The 17,718-nt window shown below is 57.2% G+C and overlaps 1 protein-coding gene across 2 annotated transcripts; it reads left to right on the top strand.

Annotated features, from left to right (window-relative positions):
* The first annotated feature begins 117 nt into the window (after positions 1-117).
* On the top strand, positions 118-12,613 carry WDR73 (WD repeat domain 73). 2 transcript variants are annotated; one of them, XM_070054561.1, is made up of 8 exons: positions 118-249; positions 701-768; positions 985-1,073; positions 2,411-2,499; positions 3,016-3,080; positions 9,887-10,051; positions 10,344-10,709; positions 11,333-12,613. In XM_070054561.1, exons 1-8 carry the CDS (start codon positions 209-211, stop codon positions 11,437-11,439), a joined length of 990 nt encoding a protein of 329 aa, XP_069910662.1. In that variant the 5' UTR covers positions 118-208; the 3' UTR covers positions 11,440-12,613. The 2 variants fall into 2 exon arrangements, with proteins under 2 accessions (XP_069910662.1, XP_002721544.2); XM_002721498.5 differs by having other exon boundaries at positions 120-249; positions 11,412-12,613.
* The last annotated feature ends 5,105 nt before the right edge of the window (positions 12,614-17,718 follow it).

Here is a 17,718-nt window from a genome sequence, read left to right as displayed (position 1 = left end):
GGGAATCCCCGATTTTACGTCACTTTCCCCGGGGCTGCCGCCCGGAGAACCCCGGACACTCCCAGTCCCAAAAGCGACGCGTGGGGATCCGCGGTCCGATCCCTTCGGCCCCGCCCCCGGGCGGGAGGCCACGCCCAGGTCTCGCGAGAGCGCGGCGGCTGTCCTTCCGCTCGGCAGCGGAAGTGGGGTGTCGGCAGCGGCCGTTGCCATGGAGTCCGCGGAGGACTGGCTGGTGGAGTCCTTGCGTTTGTGAGTCGCGCGGGGCTGTGGGTCGGGCTCTGGGCCTGGAGCTGGAGGGATGGGCGGATGGGTGCGGGTGGAGGAGCGCAGCGAAGGCTGGGGGAGGCTGGGGCGATGCGGAGGACTCCGCCCGGCCGCGACGCCTGCACATGGCCCCTCCGCGCGCCTGTGGCTTGTGTGAGGTGCTCGTGGGAGCGGCGCGTGTGGCCGGCGCGTTCGCTCTAGCCTCGGAGGTTAGTCCTGGACCCAGATGTCTCATTGATGCCCCACATCAGCCTGGGGAATCTGGCTGGCCTGGGAGTTACTCAGGACCGAGGCGTAGGGACGTTACGCCGCTGGCTGGGCCAGACACGGAGCGAACGCCCGACGAGACTCGGCCCCACGCCTGCTGACGCCAGAGCCTGGGCCCCATCTGTGAGTTCTGGGGCACCGAGTGGTTTGTGTGTCCTTCATTGTGCAGGTACCAGGATTTCCATGCATTCGACCTGTCGGGAGCCACTCGAGTCCTTGAATGGATTGGGAACAAAGGTGATCTGTCCCCCAAGCAGGTGGAGTCGCACTGTCTCAGGGACTCCGCCCCTGGCAGCACTGGGGCGCCCGTCCGTGCTCCCTTGTATAATCCCCTTACTCAGCTCGCCCATCGTCTGGGGTTGCGTGCCAGCATGGGGAAGACTTGGCGGGAGTTTGTGAACTCCGCGGTGGTCTGCAGTCTCACGGTCTCACGCTGCTTCTGCCTTTCTCCAGGAGTCTTTGTTGCTGGCTATGAAAGCCTGAAAAAAAACGAGATTCTTCATCTCGTATTGCCTCACCGACTTTCTGTAAAGGAAAACCAGGTAACTTGAAATATGCGTGTGTTGACTTTTATTTATGAAGCATTTGTGGAGGTTGTATTGTCTATCAGGTAATGCCCTGGATGAGAGAGAGAGAGAGAGAGAGAGAAGCACTGTGCCAGTCCTTCAGTGTAATAGAGGGAGGTAAATGCTTAGAGTTGAATGCTAACGTGGTTTATGTGGGGCTACTGGAGCGAGAAGCTGATTTTAGTTTATCAAAACTAAATGGTTTCGGAAACCGTCAGGGGATGGGATGGTTCCACTGGCCTAGGATTAGTGTGTGGTGGGTAAGGAATCAGAGATGACAGCTAAGGATAGAACCTCCCAGAGCACACTGGTACCGTGAACGCTCAGGGTCTCTGAGATAGGAGGAGTCGGAAAAAGGCCAGTGTTTCAGGAGCCAAGAGAAGAACCCCTGGCCAGGAGAAGAGAGTTGGTGACTGCCCTCGGATGCTGGGGAGTGGCTGGGTTCGCTCAGGAGACTGGCATTTGGGAAGTTCGCGGTGACGTCGGCTGCAGTGTTTTTGGTGAGGGCAAATATTGAGAGGAAGGAGGCCATGCCATCGGGAAGTGCCGGGAGGGAAGAAACCAGCCCCTGCCCCTGTCTGGGACACAGATTCCAGGGAGAGTGTCCCCAAGCAGGGCCCGAGCAGAGTGACAAGCCGTGGGGAAGAAAGCCCTGAAGGAGGAGAGGATGTGCGGGAGAGAGGGAGGGAGGGAGGGAGCAGCGCCCTGGACACGATTCTGCCTCCAGGGGTACAGGGTGACAAGAGAGGGGACTCCAGGGCTTGGTGATCGTCAGGAGACAGGAGGGGCGAGGCTACCAGTCGGATAACCCATCGCGCCACAATGCCAGCCCCTGCAATTTAACTCCTCTGTGACCTTAGAGAAGTTGCCTAAGCTCCCTGTGCCTTAGGGTTGTCATGTTCAGAACAGTGCCAGCTCTGGTAGCTGCGCCACAGGGTAGTGTAAGACGTAAATGTGATAAAGCCCCAAACACAGGGCCCGGCAGAGCGAGCACGTGTTACGCAGCCGGTGTTAACGCCTGTGTAGCTGCAAGAACCCCTGGTGTCCAGGGGAGGGATGGGGAGAAGTGGGCGTGTGTTCATCGCTCCTGGATCCCTCTTGCCCTGGTGAAGCTGCCGACCCCCTGGACTCCCCTGAGAGGGCTGGAGTGTCGTGGGTGCTGGAGTGGAAGGGCCTGGCGAAACGAGGGGCAGGGCTTTGGGTGGCAGAGAAGGGGGAGAGCACCTGCGACCGACACCCATAGATAGCACACCAGGGCCCTCGGGAGGCTGAGGCTGAGTGGCCAGCTCTCATTGGCCCGTTTTGCGTTTCAGGGCTTATTCCCGGAAAGAGACTTTAAAGTGTGCCATGGAGGGTTTTCAGACAGGTGTGTTTTTGCTCTAAAGCACGTGCCAGATACCAGGTAAGGCCAGTTCTGTGGTCCGGAGCTTCCATTCAGTCCCGGGGATCCTGCCTTGTCATCACCACCCCTGCCCTTCTGCACGTGTGTGCACACAGATCTAAAATACAAAGAACCACGCCTGTGGCTTCCCACGCGCCCCTGCTGCTCTCACTGACGTACCCAGCACGGGTGTGGGATCGGGCCAGAGGGTGCCCTTCATCTCTGAGAGCGCTGATGGGGCGCTGAGGGGCCCTGGGCCAGGGCGGGTGTTCAGGTTCCCCACTAGTGTCCTCTCGAGGTGACTTGAGGACATGCGGACGGCTGGACTTAGCCCCGTGACTCCCGTGAGCTGTGTCCCTGTCCCTCAAGTGGAGTAAGCGTCTTCCTCCCCTCGTGAGCCTGGGTGGTCTGGATGAGCCTGCAGTTTCTTAGGAAACGGAGGGTGGAGGGAGCCCATGCTGAGGGGCGGGCAGGGAAGGAGGGGATGTGGGTGAGCACCCACTGTCTGGACCCAGATCTCCTGTCTGTCCTGAATAGGTTGCTGGTGACCAGTGGCCTTCCGGGCTGTTACCTGGAGGTGTGGCAAGTCTCAGAGGACAGTGGTGAGTGAACTTGACTTGGTGAGGGTTGGGTTCTAGGGAGGTGTGGTGACTCTCACACCCCCCGCTCCCCCCCCGTTAAGAAGTAGACTCGGCGCCTGGGGAGTGAGCAGGCAGTATCTGCTTTAATGTAGGCGAGGTGAATTAGCAGCCACACCGCAGCTTATGGCTCCCAAACAGGGCTTCCTGTGACTTGCTCCAGGAGGTGCATTCCCCAGCCCGTATATACCAGGTAAGGCCAGTTCGCTGGGCCAGGGCAGAGCTAGGCCACTCTGGAGAGCTCACCTTTGGCCAAGGAGAAGGCAGTGAGGGGCTGGTCTCTGCGCAGGGGCGCTTGCTCGTCCCTGGGGAGGGAAACAGTGAGCGAGCACGAGGTTTGGCTGGCCGGTCTCCCACTCCAGAACTGTTCCACTTTGCCGCAAGGAATGCGGTGAGGCAGGCACAGAGCTGTCGCCCTCTGGCCTGGTCCAGTCCTTCCATCCTCCTTGGTTAGAGTTTTGTAGGCCCGCTCGCCAGTGCCTCGGAGGCGTGAGCCACTGTTCTTGAAACTGCCCTTTGGCTGTGCAGCCCTCCGCCCCAGCCCCTTCCTGCCTCACTCGGGAGCTTCGCTCAGCTCCTGTGCTCCTCGGCTCTCACTGCCCCCGTGCGCTTCCCCTGTGTTGCCCTGGCACTTGTCCGCTGGGGCTTCCAGCTGTTTGTGTCCCTTACTTACAGTTAATCGTCCCTTGGTTTTTAACAGTTTGAGGTATGTTCTACATAGCATATAATTCAGCCATTTCAAGCGTGCTTTCAGTTACTTTTTTAGTAAATTTTACAGGTTTTCCAGCCCTCACTATGAATGAGTTTTAGAACAATTTTGTTACCCCGATGAGACCCACTCTGCTGGGCTGCTGTTACGGCTTGGCAAGCTGAGCTGCCCCCTGGGGCACGCGCAGCCCGTGTCAGAGCAGCAGTTCAAGTCCCGGCTGCTCTGCTTCTGACCCAGCTCCCTGCCAGTGCACCTGGGAGGGCAGTGGGCGATGGCACAAGTGCCTGGCCTCTGCCGCCCAGATGAGAGACCTGCTGTTCTGGCCATCTGGGGAGTAAGCCAGCAAATGGAGCTCTCTCTCCCTCTCTTCGTCACTCTGTGTTTCAAAGAAAGAAAGAACAAAAATAATCATCCACTATGCCATTTTCTGTTCATTCCCGTTCCTACCCCCTGTCCAGGCAACGGCGAGTCTGCTCTCTGTCCATATTGTAGACCTGTCCTCTCGGCCATTCCGCATTGGTGGAGTCAGGCCGGGTGTGGTCTCCTGCACCTGGCGCCCCTCGCTCGGCATAATGCTTGGGTCCCTCTGCATCAGGGCCTGTGTCAGTGGTGTGTTCCTTTCGTGGCTAAATAGCTTTCCGCTGTGTGAACAAGCCGCAGTCTGGCCAAGCACCAGTTGATAAATCTGTTATTTGCTAATATGAACAGTGGTGCTAAGAACATGGATGCATAAATGTTCGTGTCGATATGTTTTCATTTCTCTTGCTGGGTTGATAGTAAATTTGATTTTTTTAAGGGACCTTTCAGACTTTTCCAAAATGTCTTCATTTGCATTCCTACCACCTATGTATAATGGCTCTCATTTTTCTTTTATTAAGATTTTATTTATTGGGGCTGGCACTGTGGCGCAGCGGGTTAAAGCCCCAGTCTGCAGCACAACATCTCATATAGGCGCTGGTTTGAGTCCCGGCTGCTCCACTTCTTCTTCTTTTTTTTTTTTTTTAGGTTTATTTATTTATTTGAAAGACAGAGTTACAGAGAGACAGAGGCAGAGAGAGTGAGAGAGGTCTCCCATCTGCTGGTTCACACTCCAGATGGCTGCAATGGCTGGAGAAGCCAGGAGCCAGGAGCTTCTTCTGCATTTCCCATGCAGGTGCAGGGGCCCAAGGACTTGGGCCATCTTCCACTGCTTTCCCTGGCCACAGCAGAGAGCTGGATTGGAAGAGGAGCAGCCGGGACTAGAACCGGCACCCATATGGGATGCCAGCGCTTCAGGCCAGGCCGTTAACCCACTGAGCCACGGTGCTGGCCCCACCTGCTCTGCTTTTGATCCAGCTCCCTGCTAATGCACCTCGGAAAGCAGTGGAGGATGGGCCAAGTCCTTGAACTACTGCACCTGTGTGAGAGACCTGAAAGAAGCTCCTGGCTCCTAGCTTGGGATCAGCTCAGCTCTGGCCATTGCAGCCATTTGGGGAGTGAACCAACAATGGAAGACCCCTCCCCCGTCTCCACCTCTCTCTGTAACTCTGTCTTTCTTTTTTTTTTTTAAGATTTATTTATTTATTTGAAAGAGTTACACAGAGAGAGAAGGAGAGGCAGAGAGAGAGGTCTTCCATCTGCTGGGTCACTCCCCACTTGGCTGCAATGGCTGGAGCTGTGCCGATCCGAAGCCAGGAGCTAGGAGCTTCCTCCAGGTCCCCCGTGCAGGTGCAGGGGCTCAAGCCCTTGGGCCATCTCCCACTGCTTTCCTAAGCCATAGCAGAGAGCTGGATCAGAAGTGGAGCAGCCAGGACTCGAACCAGTGCCCATATGGGATGCCAGCACTGCAGGTGGTGGCTTTACCTGCTATGCCACAGCGCCGGCCCCTACTCTGTCTTTCAAATAAATAAAAATAAATCTTTTTTAAAAAGATTTTATTTATTTGAAAGGCTGAATGACACAGAGAGAGAGAGATCTTCCACCTCCTGGTTCATTCACCACAAATGGCTACAACAGCCGAAGCTGGGCCAGGCTGAAGGCAGGAGCCAGGATCTCCTTCTGGGTCTCCCACCTGGGTGGTGGCAGGGACCCAAGTACTTGGGCCCCTGCTGCCTCCAGGCACATTAGCAGGCGGTTGGATCGGAAGCACAGCAGTTGTGACTGGAACTGGTATGGGATATGGATATTGGTGTATGGGGTACTGGTGTAACAAGTGGTGGCTTAACCCACTGTGCCCCATGGGTGGTCTCCTTATTCTGTGTTGTCCCCCACATGTTTTTGTCTTTTCATGAAACCCATTCTGCATGTCCCAAATGACAGTGATCCTGCGTGTCTTTCCCTGTGCTCACTGGCTGTCCACACACCTGGTGAGATGCCCACAGAGGTGTTGTGCACATTTTGGATCAGGCTGTTTGTCTTTCCAGTGTTGCAGAAGCTCCGTCCCTCTTGGACAGGCAGGACAGGCATCTTGTGAATGCTTTCTCCCAGTCTGTCGCCTGTGTTTCCATCGTAACAGTGTCCTGTGAAGCATACAGGTGTTCATGAGGGCCAGTTTGTCCAGTTTTCCTCTTAGAGATTATGTTTTTGTTGACATAGTTAAGAAATCTTTAACTTGTAGTGTGGGGAGCAATCCGGACTGGACTAAGTTACTGAAATTAAGACTTATTCTATGCATCTGCTCTCCCACAATATGGCGCTGGGAGAGAAGTAAACAGCTTCCGCACAGCTGCCTCCAGTTCAACTAATAAACTGTAGGACTTGCTCCTGATTGGAGGAGAGCAGCGTACTCGGCGTGTGGGCAGCCGAGTTGGGATTGGCGGAGGAGGACTATAAAGGAGGAGAGAGACGGCATGCACCGGGAACATCTATGGGGAACATCTAAGGGAACCCGTGCAGCCCCCGAGAAAGCCGGCCGGCGGTGTGCCGCTCCCCTGCGGAAGTGGGGAATGCGGCCAGGGGGAACTGCCCTTCCACGGAGGTGGAAGGGATAGTAGCCAACCCGGGAAGAACCAGCAGCAAACCCGGGGAGGGCCGAGCAGACGAAAGAACAGCGCAGGGTCCTGTGTCGTTCCTCCACGAAGAGGGGGAGCGACATTGTAGGTTATCTCTGGTTTTTTTTTTTTTCCCCCTGGTTCCAGCATTTGGATCTCTGATCCGTCTGGAGTTGATTTTGATGTGTGGGGGGAGGGAAGAGTTGGAGTTTGTCTTTCTGCATATGAATGTCCAGGCGTCCCCATCCATGTGTCCTGTGCCCTGGCGCCTTTGTTCAAAGTGCAGATAGACACAAAGATGTCTTCCTGAACTCCAGTTCCTGTCCACTGGTCTTGAAGAGTATGTCTGTCCTTACATCATTAATGTGGGATGTTTTTATTTTCACCCAGAAACAGACTGGGTGGGGCGGCAGCGGTTTCAAGATGGGAGAAGATTCTTGAGACCACCAGGAGGTGCCTTTTGTCCTGACGGTGCCTGGGTCCCTGGCACAGAACAGGCCTGGGGGGAGCTAGTGGCCCCAGGGGGCTTGTTGTGGTACTCACACGGGTGTAGACCATCACCATGGAGTTGTTTTCCTCTGTCTGTTAATATAGAACGTTCCAGGTTGAGGGGAACTACCAGTTCTTCCCTAGAAGCCTGAAAGCATAGCATCGTCTTGGTGAATTTTCCACAGTCCCGGTATTGACCCCCAGCCTTGGTGTCTAAAGCACCTGATTTTGTCAGCACACCTGGAACCAGTCCCATCTGTTTATGGGGCAGACATACTCAGCAGCTCACAGAACTGCTATATCAACCTTTAGTTTATAATAAAACACAGTAGGATGTTCCTGGGCCTCACGTCTAGCATGTTCCTTGCCTCTGGAAGATGTGGCTGGGTCAAAGGCTGCAGGGTAAAGGGAACCAGCACAAGAGCAGTCGGCTCCAGGGCCTCCAGCTGGCTCTGTTAGGAGCTCTTTGGGGCAGGGGGCAGCTTGGGAAGGCCCTGCTGCCCGGGCCCTGGGCGTGGCCTGGCCCTAGGCTGCGGAAACCGCCGAGCTGGGTGAATGCCGGGTCCGAGGGACTCGATTCGAATGGCACTCGGACCTGAAGCACCCCACCCTCCGGGGCTGCCCTGTGCCAGACAGGCCCGCGGTGGCCGCCGCCCTCCTTCAGCCGAGGCCCTGCGGGTGTCAGCGCGGCAGGGCCGGGGCCGGGCTGCTCCACAGGGCCTCGGCCTGCTCTGATCATTCCGTGGTGGTCTAGTTTTCAAAGACCACCTTTGCTTGTGTCCAGGTTCCGGAAGTGCCTTCACTTTGCTCTGTGGTCATTTATCTCAGATTGCAGCTGGGCTGGTGCGATGGTGGGTTTCCCGTGGCGGGGTGGGGCACATTTGCCACCGGCTGATCTCTGCTGCTGTGATTAGAGAGCAGCTGTCCAGGTAGGGGGTCTCAGGTCTTTGTTTTCTGGTTTTCTCCTTCCTCCCAGGAGGGGCCGAGTCACATCTGAGCCATCCCCTGGCTCAGAGCTGCACGTCCCGGGGGAGCCCGGCCTTGCTCCTCAGGCTCTGAGGGAAGGGAAGAAAGAGGCCCCCTCCAGGGTGGCCCACAGGCCTGGGTTGCACCTCACTGCGTCGTCCCTAGAGACAGACCTGCCCCAGGAGCCCGCTGCTGGGTCTGCTCAGGACCTCCAGCTCCTGCGGTGGGAGCGCGGAGCTCGGCAGGTCCCAGCGGAGCGCCCAGAGAGCCGTGTGGCCTGGCGCAGTGCTGCAGCCCGGCCTCGGCGGGCACCGCTGTTGCCCACCCCGAGCCCTTCTCCACCTCTCCCTCCTCCTTCCCGCTGACCTTCCTCTCCTGCTGAACTGAAAACGTACCCAGATCTTCATCTGCATCTGAGAGCGGGTGAACCAGATAATGGGCCCCCTAGAGCAGGGGACAGATGGAAAGGAGTTCCCCTTACGAATGACTTGGGCTGCGACTGTTGAGAGAAGCCGCCAGTGTCAAGCACGGATGTGAGAACCCGCCCGCTAGCGCAGCAGGTTGAGACAAACCAACTCACACTTGATTCTACTTGAGGCCAACGCAGTGTGGTCCAATTTCCATTTGTATTTTTTATTGGAAAGGCAGGGTGTCAGAGGGAGGGGGGAGAGAGAGATCAGTCTTTTCATCTGCTGGCAAATGGCTGCAGTAGACAGGGCTGGGCCAGGCCAAAGCCAGGAGCTGGGAACTCTGTCTGGTCTCCCGCGTGGGTGGCAGAGACCGAAGTATTTGAGCCATCATTTGCTGCTTCGCAGGTGCATCAGCAGGGAAACGGATCTGAGGGAAATAGTTAGGTCTCTAACTGGCACCCTGATGGGGGGTGAGGGGGCTTAACCCACTGGGCTATGCGCTTCCACCTCAACCCGTACCTCTGTTTTTACTTAAGATTTTATTTATTTGAAAGGCAGAGCAGAGCATCAGAAAGAGATAGAGGTAGAGATAAAGAGATCTTCCATCTGCTGGTTCCCTCCCAAATGACAACAGCCAGGGCTGAGCCAGGCCTCCATCCAGGGCTGTGACATCTAGGTGGCAGAGGACTAAGCCCTTGGGCCATCCCCTGCTGGTTTCCCAGGTGAATTAGCAGGAAGCTGGTTTGGAAGTGGAGCAGCCAGGATGCAAGCTGGTGCTCCGATGTGGGAGGGGCTTGTCCCACGCAGTGGCTCAACCTGCTGCCCCGCCCCACTGCCCCCCCCCCAACCTGCTGCCCCGCCCCTCTGGCCCCGTCCCCCGTTGGGAGAGGACAGAATCCACACCCTTTGACTTGCTGGCCTGCGGCAAATGCTTGAGGTCACAGAACGTGTGTTTGGAGAAGCCGTTGAGTTCATGGTCTGCGTGCTCTGCGTCTCCCCTCCGGGGTTCTCTAGCAAACTAGACCAGCTCCGCTTCTGGGGTTTCAGGGGCTGTGGTGACTCATTCCCCCCATCTGTAGAAACTATTCATGAGAACATTTTAAAGAAACGGAGTGCTTCTGGCAGATTCAGAAATGTAAATGTAACCCCAAGTGTTTCCGTCCCAGCGTCCTCTCCACACCGTGTGGCCTGAATGTTCTGCATTTCGGCCTCTTCCTGTTCCCCCAGATGTCATCCAGGTTGTTAGCACCGTTGCTGTGCAGGAGGCAGAGGGGAGCCTCTGGCCTCGGGTGGCCATCTTCGCCTCCACGGCTCCCGGGATCCTCCACGGCAGGAGGCTCAGTGACCTGCAGATCGTGGATCTGGAGTCGCAGAAGACCACGTACGCCTCAGGTACTGCCGCCGCCTCCCTGTCCGCCTGGTCAGCCCTGCGGCCAGGTGCGGGAGAGCGGGGAGAGCGCGGTCACTGAGACAAGGCCGGGCCCCAGAGGCTCTCCTTGGGGGGTGGGGAGAAGCAGTCCCGGGGACCGGCCCACCTGGCTGAGTCGACTGTGGCGAGAGGAGTGGGTGGCGAGACAGGACCCGCGCTGCCCGCATTGGTAGGCGGGGACTCGTGGTCAGTGGATGCCCGCGTGCCAGCCGCAGCCGACTCCAGCACCTTCTCTCCTGTGCCTTCGGCCCCCAGGTGTCAGTGACCGCGAGGAGCTGAGTAGCCTGCAGGTCCTGGATGGAGACACCTTTGCTTTCTGCTGCACCTCGGGCCGCCTGGGGCTCGTTGACGCCCGCCAGAAGTGGGCGCCGTCAGAGAGTCTCCGCCCTGGCCCCAGCTTCAGTGGACAGAGCTGGTGTGCAGACGTGGGGGGCAGAGGCCAGGCGCCTGGGCCCAGCATTGCCAGTCTTGGCTCCAATGGGCAGCTCCGCCTTCTCGACCCCCGGGACCTGAGCCGCCCTGTGAGCTCAGTCCAGTGCCCAGTTCCCACGCCTAGTCCTGACCCGGAGCTGCTGCGAGTGACTTGGGCCCCGGGTCTCCATAACTGCCTGGCCATTTCAGGTACTGCGGAGCCAGCCCCTGTGTGTGTGACTTTCTCGCTCTCGCTCTCTCTCCCTCTCCCCCTCTGTCTCTCCCTTGCTCTCGCTCTGGCTCGCTCGTTCTCTCTCTCTCCCCGTCTCGGGGTTGGTGGGTCGGGTGCTCAGGAAGGAGTCTGCGGCCCCTTAGGAAGCTGCCCTCCAGAAGTTGCAGCGCGCAGAGAGAAGCTGCACGCCGACGTGCCAGGCTCCCCCAGGGCAGGCCCTCCCCGACCCCGGCCACCACACTGCCACAGCTTGGCAGCCGGCTCTCCCAGCCTGGCCAGAACCCAGGCCTCAGGCCAGCCAAGAGGCCTGCAGATGAGCTGGCCCGGTGCTGGGAGAGCCAGGGTGCCGCAGCAGGCAGCAGTGAGGGGTAGTGGGCTCATAGGGGCGCCTTTCTGGGTCAGCACTCCTGGGTCAGGCCCAGGGGAATCTTGCAGCAGTGGGCTGGTGAGAGAGCCAGCGGGAGGCAGCTGTTGTTGGGGGGTGGGCTTGAAAGGACAGTCGAGGGAGCAGGAGAGGGGGACCGGCAGTGTCGGGATCCAGAAAGAGCAGGAGAGAACCCAGCCCAGGCCTGAGTGCCTCGCTGTCTGTGTCCCCACCCAGTGGCCTGTCTGGTGCCTGGAACAAAGGATGAAAGCATTCCAGGGCCTCGCCGTCTGACCTCTTCTGTGCCCTTGCTCAGGCTTCGACGGGACGGTTCAGGTCCATGACATCACCGCCTGGGCTGCAGCAGGGAACCAAGTGGAGCCGCACTTCACGCACAGCGGCCACCTCTTCCTGGACGGAAACGGGGCGGGGCCTGCTCCGCTGGTCACCACCCACACCTGGCACCCCTGCAAGCCGAGGACCTTGCTGTCAGCAGCCAGCGACGCCTCTCTGCACGTGTGGGACTGGGTGGCGCCGGAGGCCTCCTGCTGACGCCGGCTTCTCAGCAGGGAGGAGGGGCTGTTGCAGTGGCTGCTGGTGCAGACTGGTGGCTGCAGGTCCCCCTGCCAGCCGGGTGGCCTCCGTGAGCCGTGAGGATGGTGATAGCGGGAAGAGCTCACGAGTGCAACGTGTCCTGTGAAGAAAACGACGCAGGGCCCAGAGGCAGCTGGGGGCATTCTGGGAACGGCAGTGGAAACAAGTCACGCCGTTCCTGCCGGGTGAACAGCCGATGCTACAACAGGACCACTTTGAGCCGTGGCTCCACGGGGCCGCAGGTCCAAAGGCGGCCTGGTTCCTGCCCGGCTGGGTAAGGCCCGTTGTTCAGCTGAACCATGGTTTGCCTGTGTGTGTCCAGTCCCCTGTTGGATGACAATGAAAGTTTTCTCGGCTTTTGCTGTTATAAATAGTGCGATGAATAGCTTTCGTACCCGTGAGCAGGACGCCTGCCTGGCGATTCCAAGAATAGAATAGACTCGTGCGTTTGCAGGCTGTGTAAGTACTGTCAAGGAGCCGCTTTTGGCCCCTGCCAACAGAGGTGGGGCCGCTGTCGTCTGCCTCCCCTCCAACAAAGTCTGTTTGCTGACGCTTTGACCTTGGCCGGTCTGATCCGTGAAGTCAGCGTTTACAGCTTCAGGTTGAAGCTTCTTATCTGCGAGGTTGAGACCCTGCACACTCTAACGCCTGGGGACAATCGTTTCTGAAATGGTAACAGCCACAATATGGGGAACTCGGCCCCGTGACCCGGCACCACCTGCGGCCCTGGAGTTCTGTCACCCTCTCTTGGCAGTCCTCACCGCCACTGACACTGCCTCTCGGCCTTCCCCAGGGCGGGGCTGCCCCACACCTGTCCCCACAGTAGCGTGGGCCCTGGGACAGTCCCTTATCGGGGCCTGTAGCGAGCAGGAAAGTCTCAAGCGTGTCCCCATTAAATAGAATTTCTCACTAGCATTTACTGAAGGATTTTAGCGATTTTGCTTTAAAATTATTTGATTACTTATCACATTTTGCACTTTGATTTGTTTAAAAATACCTCCACTGAGATTTAATTCATATCCCATTTTTTAAAAACAGTTCCTGGCCGGTGCTGCGGCTTACTTGGCTAATCCTCCGCCTTGCGGCGCCGGCACACCAGGTTCTAGTCCTGGTCGGGGCACCAGATTCTGTCCCGGTTGCCCCTCTTCCAGGTCAGCTCTCTGCTGTGGCCCGGGAGTGCAGTGGAGGATGGCCCAAGTGCTTGGGCCCTGCACCCGCATGGGAAACCAGGAGAAGCACCTGGCTCCTGTCTTCGGATCAGCACAGTGCGCGCCGGCCACGGCGGCCATTGGAGGGTGAACCAACGGCAAAGGAAGACCTTTCTCTCTGTCTCTCTCACTGTCCACTCTGCCTGTCAAAAAAAAAAAAAAAAACAGTTGCTGGCTTTGGCCTGGCCGTGGAGGCCCTTCCCCTCTGTGTCATTCTGGCTTTCAAATAAAATTTTTTTGAAAGGTCTATTTATTTATTTGAAAAGCAGAGAAGAGAGAGAGGGAGGTCTTCCATCTGCTGGTTTACTCCCCAAATGGCAGCAATGGTTGGAGCTGGGCCCATCCAAAGCCAGGAGCCAGGAGCTTCTTCCGGGTCTCTCTCGTGGGTGCAGGGGCCCAAGCACTTGGGCCATCTTCTACTGCTTTCCTGGGCCATAGCAGAGAGCTGGATCAGAAGTGGAGCAGCCGGGACTTGAACCAGTGCCCATGTGGGATGCCGGCACTGCAGGTGGTAGCTTTACACACTCCACCAGCCCCCACATAAATGTTTTAAAAAATTGAATGACTGGGCCAGGCCAGAGTCGGGAGCTGGGGACTAAAATCAGGGTCACCCGTGTGAGTGGCAGGGACCCAACGACTTGAACCCTCAGCTGGGGCCTCCCAGTGGGTGCATTAGCAGGGAGCTGGGGCTGGGAGCGGGCCGGGTAGCAGACTCTGCTACCCTGAGGTGGGACACAGGCATTTGACCTGGATCCTTCAGTGCTGGGCTGGATGCCCACCCTCTTCTTCCTGGAAGGACACTGGATCTATCAGATTAGGGCCTCATGCTTACAGCCTCATTTAAACCTAATTCCCTTCTAGGCCGTCTCCAAACAGTCACATTGGGAATGGGGGCTTCACCGTGTAGATTTGATTCAGCCCTTAGCTCTTGGGAATTATTTTGAAGTGAGGAAAACCTAACATTTGAAACTGAGGTACTCTGTCTCTCTCTCTCACTGTCCACTCTGCCTGTCAAAAAAAATAAATAAATAAAAAATAAAAAAAAAGCCGGTGCCGTGGCTCAATAGGCTAATCCTCCGCCTTGCGGCGCCGGCACACCGGGTTCTAGTCCCGGTCCGGGCACCAGATTCTGTCCTGGTTGCCCCTCTTCCAGGCCAGCTCTCTGCTGTGGCCAGGGAGTGCAGTGGAGGATGGCCCAGGTGCTTGGGCCCTGCATCCCATGGGAGACAAGGAGAAGCACCTGGCTCCTGGCTTCCGATCAGCGCGTGCGCCAGCCTCAGTACGCCGGCCACGGCGGCCATTGGAGGGTGAACCAACGGCAAAGGAAGACCTTTCTCTCTGTCTCTCTCTCTCACTGTCCACTCTGCCTGTCAAAAAAAAAAAAAAAAAAACTGAGGTAAATTCTTTGAATACTTAACAATAGGTTGATAGAATGTTTTTATTTTAAAAATATTTAAAGTTCGCCGTTCAAGATATGACCACTTTCACTTTTTTTTTTTTTTTTTTTTTTTTTTTTTTAAGATTTATTTATTTGAAAGGCAGCATTACAGGAGGGTGTGGGCATCTTCCATCTGCTGGTTCACTCCCCAGATGGTCGCAATGGCCAGGATTGGGCCAGGCCGAAGCCAGGAGACTGGTCTCCCATGTAGGTGCGGGGCCTTGGGTCATCTTCCACCACTTTCCCAGGCGCATTAGCAGGGAGCTGGATCGGAAGTGGAGCAGCCGGGACTTGAACTGGCGCCCATATGGGATGCCAGCATTGTAGGTGGTGGCTTAATTCACTGAGCCATGCCAGCCCCTGGGAGTCTTCTTTTCAGTCACTGCTCCACTTGACTCCACTTTGATGACAGCAGGTTCTGTAGATCCTTCTCAATTCTGCGTCGTGGTGTCACATCGCTGCCTTGAAACCAGCCACAGTGGGAAAGAAATTGGCAAGGGGTGGACTTTGTGGCATGGTGGGTTAAGCTGCTGCCTGGGACCCCTACATCCGATACTGGAGTGCCTGACGACTCTGCTTCCCATTCAGCTTCTTGCTAATGTGCCCGGGAAGGCAGCAGATAGAGGGCCGAGTGCTTGGGCGCCTGCCACCCGCGTGGGAGACGTGGATGGAGTTCCTGGTTCTTGGCGTCAGCTTGGCCCTGCCCTGGCTATTGCAGTCATCTGGGGAATGAGCCAATGGATGGAAGAGTCTCTCTGTCTCTCTCTGCTTATTTTAAATGACTCTTAGATAGAAAAAATTGAGGCCGGTGCTGTGGCTCACTTGGTTAATCCTCTGCCTGTGGCGCCGGCATCCCATATGGGCGCCAGGTTCTAGTCCTGGTTGCTCCTCTTCCAGGCCAGCTCTCTGCTGTGGCCAGGGAAGCAGTGGAGGATGGCCCAAGTGCTTGGGCCCTGCACCCCATGGGAGACCGGGAGGAAGCACCTGGCTCCTGGCTTCGGATCAGCGCAGCGCCGGCTGTGGCGGCCATTAGGGGAGTGAACCAACAGAAGGAAGACCTTTCTCTCTGTCTCTCTCTCTCACTGTCTGTAACTCTACCTATCAAATAAATAAATAAAAATCTTAAAAAAAAAAAATTGCCAAATGCTGCAAAGCAGGGCTCCCCAGCCTGGAGCTAGGCCAGCCTGCCGCTGACACTCCCGGTTCCCCAAGGAGAAGCACAAGTGAGCCTTTAAAAGGAGGACAACTGATTCCTGACTTTGAAAGCTGCTTTGCTGGAAAATATTGATAAACCATGTCTCAGTCAGTGTCTGGCCCGGAAGACTGAGCCACTGTCCCTCCCCCAGCCCCAGCGGGAGGAAATGAGTGGCGGGCAGCTCAGGAGGCAGCAACTGAAAGAGGAAGTGGGGTGGGGGGGTGGGAGGACAGGAGCTGCCACAGGGGGTCTCCCGTGGGGATGGGGCCGCTGCCTGCTGGCTAGCACTGGGGCTGTGCAGCTGGGGCTCCCAGCAGTGCTGGAACTACCCCAGGTACAGAGAGGGGAGAGCGCCCTCAGGTTATCCCACCCTCGGAGATCCTGCCAGTGCCCCTGGCCTAGCCCTGTTGGAGCTCTGTGCAAAGCATTCTGGGAAGTGAGCTGAGCAGGAGCCAGCTTGGATGGACCTGAGGACGAGTGGACAGTGACTGTTGGCACTCCGCTCAGATCGAGGAAAGGGGACAGTGAGAGCGGGGAGTAGACAGGGATGGCCCAAGCTCGTTCAGGCATAATGTGAAGAAAAATGTGGGGATGACAGTTTGGAGATAAGTTTCTCAAAAGAACAGTGAATTTTCATAGTGTGGTAGCTTCAACAAACAAATCTTTTGTAAAAATCTGGAAAGCTCACAACACATTATATGACGGGGATAAAATCCTAACACCAGGGCCAGTGCTGCGACGAAGCGGGTGAAGCTGCCATCTGCAATGCCGGCATCCGTGTGGCTGCTGGTTTGTTCCGGCTGCTCCACTTCGATCCAGCTCCCTGCTGTGGCCTGGGAAAGCAGTGGAAGATGGTCCAAGTGCTTGGGCCCCTGCACCCACGTAGGAGACCTGGAAGAAACTCAGCTCCTGGCTTTGATCTGGCCCAGCCCCGGCTGTTGCAGCCATTTGGGGAGTGAACCAGAGATGGAAGACCTCTCTCTGCCTCTGCCTATCCCTCTCTATAACTCTGCCTTTCAAATAGATAAATAAATCTTTAAAATAAATAAGTAGGGGCCAGTGCTGTGACAGCAGGTGGGGCCCCCGCCTGCAGTGCTGGCATCCCATGTGGGTGCTGGTTCGAGTCCCGGCTGCTCCACTTCTGATCTGGCTCTCTGCTGTGGCCTGGGAAAGCAGTGGAAGATGGCCCAAGGCCTTGGGCACCTGCACCCGCGTGGGAGACCCTGAGGAGCCTCCCTGCTCCTGGCTTTGGATCAGCGCAGCTCTGGCCATTGCAGCCATTTGAGGAGTGAACCAGCAGATGGAAGACCTCTGTGTGTGTGTGTGTGTGTGTGTGTGTGTCTCTGTCTCTGCCTCTCTGTAGCTCTGCCATTCACATGAACAAATAGCTCAATCAATCAATAAAAAAAGCAACCAGGACCCTCCTCCCGCCGTACCAGTCGGGGGGCTACCCTGCAGGATCCTCTGCCGCCGCTCCTGAATGCCCTTCTTTCCAAGGCACTGCCGTACACACCGGGTTCTGCCCTGCGGCCCTTCCGACACGGGCTCCGCCGGCACGGCCTCCTGCCCCCAGCACCCTCTGCGCAGTTCCTCACGCTGTCCAAGCAAAGCCCCAGCCCCTCTGCAGTGGGGGTGGCTGCCTGCGGGGCGCATCAGGGCGTCCTTCTCGTCGGAGAAGGCCCAGGTTCCCGGCGTGGGGCGCTCCTGGCCTTGCGGTGGGTCGTCTGCAGGGCTTTGAAGCGGTAGCGACACTGCTTCAGGGCCCGCAGGAAGCCACACTCCCGCAGCCACCCGGCCGTGATCTGGTACACCCGGCGGTTCTGGTGGCGGGTGCGGAGCGCCTCAGGGATCCAGGACTCACTGGGAATTCCCAATAAATCCGTGGTTTCCTCGGAGCCCCAGTGCACTCCGGCCACCTCATCCTGCAGGCCCTGCCAGCCGCACACTTCCGGGGCGTGGCTTTCCTGAAGCCTGGCAGGGCCTGGGCAGCCTCCCACACGCTCCTCCTGGGAGTGCTGAGGGCCTGGGCTCTGCAGGTCTTGGTCCTGCTCCCTGTCGGAGCTCCCACTGTGAGCTGGGACATCTGTTTGCAGGGAGATAAACAGAAGACCTACGGTTTGGTGAATTAAACTCCGATCATCTTATTTTTAAAAAAGATGTACTTATTTATTTGAAAGGCAGAGGGACA

This window comes from Oryctolagus cuniculus, chromosome 12 (assembly GCF_964237555.1).
Source record: "Oryctolagus cuniculus chromosome 12, mOryCun1.1, whole genome shotgun sequence".
Classification (NCBI taxonomy): domain Eukaryota; kingdom Metazoa; phylum Chordata; class Mammalia; order Lagomorpha; family Leporidae; genus Oryctolagus; species Oryctolagus cuniculus.
This window is presented reverse-complemented; position numbering and strand designations above follow the sequence as displayed.

What these genes read in the sequence shown, in the direction of transcription:
- WDR73 (XM_002721498.5), top strand. Translation starts at nt 209, where the DNA reads ATGGAGTCCGCGGAGGACTGGCTGGTGGAGTCCTTGCGTTT. An exon ending in GCAAGTCTCAGAGGACAGTG is followed by an intron (nt 3,081 to 9,886) that starts GTGAGTGAACTT and finishes CTGTTCCCCCAG; the next exon opens with ATGTCATCCAGGTTGTTAGC. An exon ending in TAACTGCCTGGCCATTTCAG is followed by an intron (nt 10,710 to 11,411) that starts GTACTGCGGAGC and finishes GCCCTTGCTCAG; the next exon opens with GCTTCGACGGGACGGTTCAG.